The 10995-nt window shown below is 44.1% G+C and overlaps 1 protein-coding gene across 10 annotated transcripts in view; it reads left to right on the top strand.

Annotated features, from left to right (window-relative positions):
• Window positions 1–10995, top strand: part of ATXN7 (ataxin 7) — an 89795-nt gene that overhangs the window by 74170 nt on the left and 4630 nt on the right. For all 10 annotated transcript variants that reach the window (XR_012788624.1, XM_075574728.1, XM_075574726.1 and 7 more), the window contains 4 exons: window positions 2231–2496; window positions 3500–3698; window positions 4942–5063; window positions 6649–7615. Coding sequence is in view for 9 of the 10 variants with exons in the window: in XM_075574728.1 (XP_075430843.1) it covers window positions 2231–2496; window positions 3500–3698; window positions 4942–5063; window positions 6649–7615 (1554 nt within the window). In the remaining variant the exon portion in view is untranslated. The remainder of the gene's footprint in view (window positions 1–2230; window positions 2497–3499; window positions 3699–4941; window positions 5064–6648; window positions 7616–10995) is intronic.

Here is a 10995-nt window from a genome sequence, read left to right as displayed (position 1 = left end):
TAAACGTAAAGAGAGGGTGCATACCATTCAATGATGGATACAAAAAAAGGAACAACAGGACAGTCACTCTTATACTCCCAGAAAGTGAATATATATATCATTTACGTGAATCACTATCCGTATTTGAAGTGTGTGTGTATATAAATATATATATACATACAAATGAGCATACAGTAATATTTCCATTTGCTATTTGCCTTGCTATGGAGGGTTTTTGTCACTTTTTTACTCACATAACTTCACATATACATACATATATAATATATATATATATATATATATATATATATATATATATATATATATATATATATATATATATATATATATATATATATGCAGTGGAAGTGTATTGTGTGTATTTACCTACACACTCACTCCACATTTCAGTAACATACATATACATCTAAATAATATTCACATATACACGTTTGCTATAAATGGAATTATTACAATTTTACATTATATACACGTGCAATGAATGGAATAAACACTGTAATAAGTTTGAAATCGCCTATCCGAGCTGCTATGCATGGCTGATCCCTTTTCTCCAGCTTCCTTGAATGTACTACTGTATGAGGAAGATCATGTGACCAGATGCTAGTGCACGTTTAGAGAGAGGGAGGGCAGTGCTGACAAAGGGGTGTGCCTGGGTTTGTGACAGGCCATGAAGGGGCAGTGCCTAAGCAAATGCTTGTTAAAATAGAATACAAGAAAATTGGTCTTTCAAAGTTGTTTTTTTTAAAACCGAAAATGCTAAAAGTATTTTTTCTTACTACAGAACTGATTTATTAAAAAAAACACACATGCAGGATATAGACTGAACTGCAGCTTTAACAGGGCTATTTCGGGTCAATGAAAAAATGAAATACACATTTATTCGTGTAATCTGCTTCTTTAGAAATATTCAGTGGGAAATATTCAGTTCGTGTTGGCGGACGATCCGATGTTAACTGCTATTGACCTGAATTTACGTTAACGCCATTCTGTGTGCGTTTTCCCAGCGCTTGATGATCCTGCCCCTTTGACCTGTAGAGTAATTGTTTTACTTCTCTGTATCCCGTTAACTTTTCCCTTTTCTTCGGGATCTTTCAAGCATTTCAGATCTGTTTCTCCGTTGTGTCTAATAGTCGCTTCATAACTAGTGAACAAACAACGGACAAAAATAACAATTTACTTTGAATTTGGAGGAATCGCCCAAAGACATTTAAACAAAAAAAAAAATATAAAAACAATTCAAAAGCTTTTGTTTTACCATGGGAAACTTGTAAAAAAATATTTTAAAATACTCCTTTAAAAAGGTACCAATGAGCTCCAGTTTCTAACCTGTCAAATATGTCACGGTCCTTCGTTCACTTTTGTCCTGGAAGGGACGGACCTCTTCAATGGGTTCTGCTGTTCCAGAGGGGTCGATAACCCCTGATCTAGGGAGCAGGTTGAACTTGCTACGTTTCTGTTGCAAAACTGCACAGACACGTTATTCCACCGTCATGTTTCTATCCTAAAAACTATTGCAGAAAACCTCCTAATAAACGCAGTAGTAGAACAATTTGTATGAAGCACAGCAAAAATGGGAGAACTGGAAGCAGGATCAATGGTAGAAAAAGATAAAAACGTATTACCGCATAGTGCGCGTACAGAAACTGTACTCTTTGGTAAAGCGCCAGGTGCCGGCGGGAAACGCGTCAGAGTTTGTCTACAGTCTCTGTACGGGCACCATCCGGTGATACATTTTAATTTTTTTTTCTACCATTGATCCCGCTTCCAGTTCTCCAATTTTTGCTGTGCTTCATATGAACTGTTCTACTTCTACGGATTTCTCTTCTTTGGACGCACGCTGGTATTGCTTACTACAAGCAAGTTGTGTCTGTGAGAACTTTATTCAACCTTCAGTGCTCAGTTATCATTGATGAAGGCTTTTGTTACCTGTTGTGCATACCTGGGTATAGAGCACCTGGTGTTTACTGACTCCATTTGATGTCCGGCTTGATTGCGGTGTTTCTATTGTGGTCTACAACCGACACGCTTATCAGTTTGAGTCAGAGGTACATTACATGTTGTATACATTGAATTTACGGACTATATCCCTACCAATTTAATGGAATTCTATATCCTGTATCTGTGTGGTCTAACTTGGATCTTTTGGAAGCGCTACTTTGGAGATTTACGTATTCGTTTCTACATAATAAACGTAGTAAAATGCTTGCCGTTATTTCTATTCCTTCTGTAGACACATTCCTTAGGCTACCGGAGAGCAGTACAAGGGCGGAAAAAACGATTCGACGTGTTGTTGGCAGAGCACAAAAACAAAACCAGGGAAAAGGAATTGCTGCGCAACGCTGAACATCCGCCGCAGACGCCTGCGCTCAGGGAACCGCATCCCGTGCCCTCCAAATCTTCCCAGGAACAGCACCAACATTCTCATGGAATTACTTCTCCTGAAGCAAAGCCTTCAATACCCAATAAGGCCAAACCTCACCCCCCCAGTCTTCCAAGGTGAGTGTAGCATGATGCATGTTTCCAGCGTATCACCAAATCACTGCCTCTCGTTTGGTTCACGGATAGTTGCTAGATTTTGGCAGCTTTGTAGTGAGAGGTTTTCTGTATTTGGGTTTTTATTTTTTTCCCATTGCTCTGTACTTCTTTCTTTGAGAACAGAGGTTCCTAGCAACCCTTGGGCTGCCTGGGCTTCCCTACAGGGTTCCATGCAATTATCAGGTCATTTGAAAATTGTACCAAATGCAGAAGAATTTACAATGTATCTGATCTCAGATGCGCTATTAGAGAGGAATAGGGTTCCTTACAATGCATCTGATCTCAGACGCGCTATTAGAGAGGGTTGGGGTTCCTTACAATGCATCTGATCTCAGACGCGCTATTAGAGAGGGTTGGGGTTCCTTACAATGCATCTGATCTCAGACGCGCTATTAGAGAGGGTTGGGGTTCCTACGAATTTGACATAGGATTCCTTCACCAAATAAAGATTGGAAGCACTGGTCTACAGCATAACATATAACTTGTTCAACTCCCTAGTGAGGGGCTGTGTTCTGTATAATTTTTATCAAACAAAATCATTTAAATTACCACGATTCAGAGGTCGCATTTTATAACATGCCTGGGACACCCCCCCCCCCCCCCAAATTAACCCTGTGTGTATTTGTAGGCGTGGGGCTAATTTCTGTAGGGAAGACAGCGTGTGCTTGCTGTCACTGCTGTGCTCTCTGGGAACACGCCCCACAATGCCTTGAGTAGCCCTACGCAAGGCATCGTGGGGCACGATCTCGGAGAGCACTGCAGTGACGGATCGCTATGCCTCTGTGGGGGCTGCACGTGTGTGGTCTCTCCTGTTGTTGACCGTGTGTGAATCCTTCCTGTAATTTGCTGGAGCGGTAAAATTAGAATTGTGTTTATACACAACTGTATCTGAATTTATTTCTGTTTCCATTGTGGTATCATTACTAAATGAAGTCTGTAACGGGCTGTTATGTTACATCTCCAGGCCTTCCGGCTACCCAGCGCAGCACAGCGGGAATGCCCCCAGTGACTCGCCGTCCGTACACGAATCCCCCCATACTCTAGTGTCCGCTGCTGAGCCAACCTCCCGCTTATCTAGTGACGAGGGGGAAGGCGAGGACAAAGAGGAACTCGCCGAGAAACTGGACTGCCATTATTCAGACCACCACCCTCGACCAGCAGCTGTAAGTACCGTGCAAATGGGTCTGCTAACCATAGACCTGCTCATCGGGTTCGGTGGAGAAAAGCAGCCACTACTGAACAAGTTAGTTGGGCATTTAGCTCCTTAAAGATATTTACGCCGGTTTCTCTCCGCGAGCCGGCAGCTGGTACACAGCGTGCGGCTATCACTTGGCAGCGGAGATTCAAAGGCCAAGTGCATGAATCTGTGTTACCCCTTTATTCCTGAGTCAGGCGCTTTGTTGGCAAAAAAATATCTTTGCCCACCTTTTGGGGGTGCCTCATTGCAGCGGTGCTCAACTCCAGTCCACGACCCTATAGAGCAGGGTTCGCTAACTCCAGTCCTCTAGGGCCACCAACAGGTTTTCAGGATATCCAAGCTTTAGCACAGGTGGCTCAATCAGGGACTGACTGAGCAGGGATATCCTTAAAACCTGACTTGTTGGGGTGCTCTTGAGAACTGGAGTTGGGCACCCTTGCTCTATTGTAATCCTTATATATATATATATATATATATCTCTTGAGAGATTGGGGTTTTAATGACAGATTTCAAGCATGGTACATTACAAGGGAAGTCTAAAAATAGAGCAATTGAAGAATTTCATGTTTGGATTCCTTTTAAGCACAGTGGAGAAAGTCTTGCTGTGTGCATAATTAATTTGTTGATAATTACTGTTGGTTTTCAGTATACATAATCAATCAACATGGCCTAACGAGAGACTGTGCCATTATGCAGAGCAGCATTCTCATTTTCAAGGCAGTTTACACAAAGCAAGACAACCAAAAATAAGATGTATATGCAGAATATTAATTTGTGTTCATCAACTGAATGGTTATCGGCAAATGGAAACATGGCAGATACTAATGAGGCGCCTTTTAAATGTACAGGAATACCCCGCAATAACGTACGCAATGGGACCGGAGCATGTATGTAAAGCGAAAATGTACTTAAAGTGAAGCACTACCTTTTTCCCACTTATCGATGCATGTACTGTACTGCAATCGTCATATACGTGCATAACTGATGTAAATAACGCATTGATAACAGGCTCTATAGTCTCCCCGCTTGCGCACAGCTTCGGTGCAGGTAGGGAGCCGGTATTGCTGTTCAGGACATGCTGACAGGCGCATGCGCGAACTGCCGTTTTCCTATTGGGCGATGTGTACTTACTCGCGAGTGTACTTAAAGTGAGTGTCCTTAAACTGGGGTATGCCTGTATATCTAAGTCATTACTGCTTCTGTTTCAGTTTTGCGCCTTTGGTAGTCGACAGATTGGCCGGGGGTACTACGTGTTCGACAAGAGGTGGGACCACATCCGATGTGCACTTAACTTCATGGTGGACAGGCATCTTAACTCGCAGATGTGGAGGTACGTGGACATCTGACCATCCACGTTCTCCGATATGCAAGCCATGCCTGTGATAAGAATATGATATCCGTAGCATTGTAATACCCTGTTAAAAGCTGGATGTGAATGGTACCCTAAGGTGCATTTCCACTTAGGACAATAAAAAATAATTTAAAAAAAACAGCTAGTGACCGGGAGAATTAGATCACAGATTAATGCTTCTCATGTATTTTAATCATTGAGTCCAGAGCTTTATGATTCATAGGACCCTTGGTATTGTATTGTATTGTATGTCTTTATTCATATAGCGCCATTAATGTACATAGCGCTTCACAGCAGTAATACACGTGGTAATCAAATACATAACAGATAATATAAATAACAGATCATGGGAATAAGTGCTTCAGACATAAAAGTAACATTAAGGAAGAGGAGTCCCTGCCCCGAGGAGCTTACAGTCTAATTGGTAGGTAGGGAGAACGTACAGAGACAGGAGGAGGGAGTTCTGGTAAGTGCGTCTGCAGGGGGCCAAGCTTTATGTATCATGTGTTCAGAATATCCACAATGCTATTCGTATGCTTCTTTAAGCAAGTGTGTCTTAAGGTGGGTCTTAAAGGTGGATAGAGAGGGTGCTAGTCGGGTACTGAGGGGAAGGGCATTCCAGAGGTGTGGGGCAGTCAGTGAGAAAGGTTTAAGGCGGGAGAGGGCTTTAGATACAAAGGGGGTATAACCTTGTATCTTTCGGTTGCAGTATTAGGTAGGGTTTGATTCAGCAGCTATGTTTACCTGACTGGCCGGTCACACAGATTGCATGCCTCATCTCTTTGACAATACTGTTACTTACTACCTAAAAATATATATATGAGATCACTCCACTTAAGATGAATTTCTTCAAATTAGGTAATATTGTTCTCCGTTTTCTTTGATTTATATTTAATTAACTACTGCATCGGCATCTGGTCCTTGACACTGGGGATTATAAGTGGTTTAATACTAATTAGCATCACTGTGTAAAATCAATGTAAATACGGGGTAATCAATCTTGAGCAAATTCTGTTTCTACTATTGTGTGTGTGTACACACACACACACACACACACACACACACACACACACACACACACACACACACACACACACACACACACACACACACACACACACACACGCGCTGCATGGTGGGTAGTAAGTAACAGTATTGTCAAAGTGATGAGGCATGCAATCTGTGTGACCGGCCAGTCAGGTAAACATAGCTGCTGAATCAAACCCTACCTAATACTGCAACCGAAAGATACAGGTTATAAGATACAAGGTTATATATATATATATATATATATATATATAATTATTTTTTTTCCTTTGAGTGAATGTTTCAGTTTTGAGCACCACCCAGAACTCGTTTCCTACTAGCGATGTGGTATGTGATGTCTTCCGTGTCTGTAAACCCCCCCCCCCCCCCCCCCCATCTGTCCCGTGTTATGTCCGGCTTTCGTGGCTTGAAGTGCCGAACCTTCATCGTCTTGCTGTAAACGGAGTGCTATAACATTCACGCCAAGTATAATACTTTGCTTTCTTAATCTTATTTATCATTTTTTTTTTTTTTATAGGAAAATTCCTCCAGCATCTAGCAATTCATCAACGCATGCGGCCCACCGGAGCAGCACAAACTCAATGCCTGCATCGCATAGTGTCAACAGCACTGGTTTCCTCTCGCCCAGCACCGTATCCTCCCCATCTGCCTCGGCCACATCTCCCTGTACATCTCTTGACAGCAAAGTCTTGTCATACGGAACCGCACTAAATGCTCATCCTGCCGTTTTGGGTGCAACAGACCCCGTCAGTAGTATGCAATCCAGACAAGTGTCTTCTTCACCATCCACACCATCAGTGCTTTCCTCACCTTCCCCCCTGCCCAACAAACCTCAAAAGTTGAAATCCAGCAAGTCTCTGAAACCTAAGGAATCCCCCGCTATCAACGTCAACTGCAACAGCGCCAGTAGCAACAGTAGTGGCAGCGGCGGCTCAGGAAAGAAGCGGAAAAACAGCTCACCATCCCAGCTGCTAACATATTCTTCTCATTCCACAGAGTCTTTTAGGAAGAGCTGTGTGCTGAACTCTGGGACCTACCACTCTCCGGTGACTTCTTTGTCCCACAGCAGTTCGCACAGTATCGGCCTCAATTTTCTGAACAATAAATCTAACTCTGTCAGTCTTAAACACGACCAATCAGGGAGGGGTCCTCCGACGGGGAACCCGGCAGAATCCATAAAGAGAATGAGCGTAGTGATGAACAGCAGCGACTCCACGCTGTCGCTAGGGCCGTTTGTTCATCAGGCTGGCGAGCAGACGGCGAACTCGCACAACACCTTTCCCCACTCGCACGCTTCCCTGGACAAGTTCGCGGGGAAGAAGCGCAAGTGCTCAGCCGGTCCCAGCAGCATAACCACCAACAACAACAGCAGCAGCAGCAAACCCAGTAAGGTTGCCAAAGTGCCACCCGTGAACAACGTTCACTCGAAACACAACAACGTAATTCCAGGAACGCAGGCATTGACGAATAATTCTCGTCATCAGGTAGGATATTCCGTGTCTGGTCTTTTACTGTTGGTTTGACGGGGGTCTTCTCCCAGCAGAGGAAGGGCGGGATGCTCGGGGAATGTGCGCAAGTACTTCTTCGTGTCATTACCCAGAATCCTTGGCTGCCGTGGAAGCACTGTAAGCCACGTGATAATGGGGGGAAAGGCAGGGTTGCCGAACCTGTCCGAGACCACACGTGGTATTTTTATTTACTCATTCATAAATTTATAGCAAAAGAGTTGGTGGAGACGAAGGGCTTCAACTAAAATGCTGAGAATAGACGCAAGGCTATCATCAACATGAAAGAAACCAAATGATGTTATAGGGTCTGGGGTTTCACAACAGATAGGAACCACTTGGTCCACCCGTTCTCCCATCTGCTGCCAGATTTTATGTTTAATGCAATGCCGCATTTCATACTATTACATGCTGTAGGATTCTCGGGATTGAATACATTGTTTATTTCCAGAGGATGGAAGTACAGGCAGTCCTCGTTTTACAACGAATGGCTTATCCAACGCTATGCAATGCATACCTATGTTCATTTTTACAACGCCAAAACGGCTTATCCAACGCTGTTACGATGCTTTGCAACGTTATTTATGTGTGTGTATATATATATTGTATTATTATATTATGTTATATTATATATATATATAATACAGTATATACATTATATTATTTATGTGTGTGCTGCATATCTTATTGTCTGCGTAAAATATTTGGTGTATTTTAGCATTAAAAATGCCTTCAGGAACGGAACCTTTCATTTATGGGAAAACGTGTTTCGCTTTACAACGTTTCGCTATCCAACGCCATTTTGAGTAACGCATTGTGTCGGATAACCGAGGACTGCCTGTATATAGATGCATAATAACCAGCTTTTATTCTGTAACAGGGCACACAGTGATTTGTTATGTTTCAAAGGAAAACATTGGTATGAAATGTGCCATGTTGTTATTGTCCCAGGACAAGAATCTCACCCCCTTACAAACAAATTAAAATAAATGAAGTCCCAGGGGATTAAAGTGACTTGCACTTGCCCAAGGACATTTGGAGCCAGCACTGGGGTTTTTAGTTGGCATCACCCACTTCAGATGTCTTAACCTTAGCCGTAGGGCCAGACTAAGGCCACGTCCATAAAGGACATGCCGCGCTGAGCCGTGCGGACGCTCCGCGCTGAGCCCCTGCATCCTCAATGAGAATGTCTTTAGAGGGGGCTCACGCGAGCGTCCGCAGGCGTGCTGAGGCGCTGGATTTTTCAGCCGACAGCCAAACTTTTTCAGAGCGCTGTCGGCTGAAAACATCCAATCAGCGCGAAGCAGCGTCAACGTCACGGCGCCGTAACGTTGACATCCTTGCGTCGCGGGCGATTGGCCCAGCGACGTCACTGCCCCGCCTCCCGATCGTGCCCGCTGGCTCGCCTGCATGTGCATGAAATCGCACAGAATTCAGCAGGCGAGCCTCAGCGTCAGCGCGGCTCCGAACTGCTCCCCCCTCTATGGACGCAGCCTAAGAGAGAATAGTAAGACAATGCAGAAGGCACTGTATATGGCCGCTTGTGTTTCTCAATGCCCATCTCCACAATTACCTGTATGTAGGTAAATTAGAATGTTAAGTAGCGTCAATTCAATACATTATCATGCCAGGTGAGCCATGATCATTTTGTCACGCATCCACCTGAGTTCTCACTACCCCACACTCGCAGTAACAACCAAAGGAAGAGTTTGGCTACAAATGAGCGAGCGGTTTCCATGTTATGTTGGGAATTGGATGGGACTTCTATGAGAGGACCTGTAATTGGAGTATTATAGAAGATGCTTGATATTAAGCTGTGGGCCGAATACCAATTATCCTGCCAGTGGCGCGTCACACTTCCGTGTCTTGTAAGTCCTGAGTTACTGTTTTGGAGAAGGAAGCAACAGTTGAAACTAGCACAACATTCACACAAAAGGCTTGTTCACCTACCGAGATGAGCTTAACCCAAGGGCAGGAGTGGCCAACTCTAGTCCTCGAGCTCCACCAGGTCCGGTTTAAAGGATATCCCAGCTTCACCACAGGTGACTCAGTCTTCGACTGAGCCACTGATTGAGCCACCCGTGCAGAAGCTGGGATATCCTGAAAACGTGGCCTGTTGCTGGCCGTTGAGGGCTGGAGTTGGGCCAACCCTGGTATAGGGTGTAAATAGTGACACCCCCTCTTGGAAAGTTGGTAGGGGAATGTCTGGGGTGTTGGTGTAAAGAAATCACGCTGTTAACAGCTGCTTTAGGTATCTGAAAGCGAACAGTCACCAAATAATGCAGCATGTGCATGGGTGGAAGACCCAAAATGCGACTTCAAAGCCCTCGGATTACAGTGCAGCAGAACAGCAACAAAAAAATACAAACTCAGCCCCCAGAGGGAGACGCCATGCTTTTTGTCCCTCCTCATTATTTTGCCCGGAATGCCTGATTCGATGATGATCATCGGTCTGACAGGGGACTGCAAGGGCGGGGAGGGGGGGAGAAGAAAACACAGCAGCCATCGCTATGGCAACAGCTATTTTCCCACCGCGTTCAGAGCACCCATTAACCAGGTCACTGCTGGAGCGGGTGGCAATAGATAAACGGGCCTGCGAAGCAATGCTGCCCAAGTAACATGGCGATCAGACAATGCACATCTAAATGACCCAAGAATCCTTTGTTATTGGATATGAATATGAATAAGCGATGCATAATATCATGGTGCACACTTTTGTTTCACCGTATCTGCGTCGCATGCCGCTCTGGCAGGGAAGGGGTTAAGCATGTGCACGATTCTGAGACTGTGACTAATATATTCCACGCATTTATATTTATTGTGCTCAAGTTGCATTACACAATGGATCATCGCCCCCCGCTCCCCAGCATGTCCTGAACTCATTACAAAAAGCCCCCAAAACAACCTTTGTTAGGTTTAAAGTGGAAGTATTATGGAAATCATTTGTAAACATTGGGGGGGGGGGGTTTGCGCAAGCCACAACCCCAAAAGGCTCTCCAGATCCCTTCACAACATGTCTCTCCGCAATTGTTTTACGAAGTTTGCTGTTTTGGCAAATGGTATCACAAAAAAGAAAACCCAGCAATTTTCGCCTGATTCTCCAAAAAAGGTGCACATTTCTATTCAGTGCTCTTAAATCTGCAATATAATGTAATGTTTAATCACTAGACAAGCATAGAATCGCCATATCTCTCAGCAGAAAGATTCATGACAAGAGGAGGAACTTTCTTTCTCAGTCAGTGCTGCAGATTTGCAAAACACCCCAGCATTGAAGTATCCAAACATTAATATCCTCTGTAAATGTAGGGTCAACAATGGGGGCTTCAGAATGTGTTTGCTTCATTTTCTTATTTGCATTT

The sequence above is a fragment of the Ascaphus truei genome, chromosome 17, assembly GCF_040206685.1.
Source record: "Ascaphus truei isolate aAscTru1 chromosome 17, aAscTru1.hap1, whole genome shotgun sequence".
Lineage (NCBI taxonomy): Eukaryota > Metazoa > Chordata > Amphibia > Anura > Ascaphidae > Ascaphus > Ascaphus truei.
Note: the sequence above shows the minus strand (reverse complement) of the source record. Positions and strands in the feature narration are given on the sequence as shown.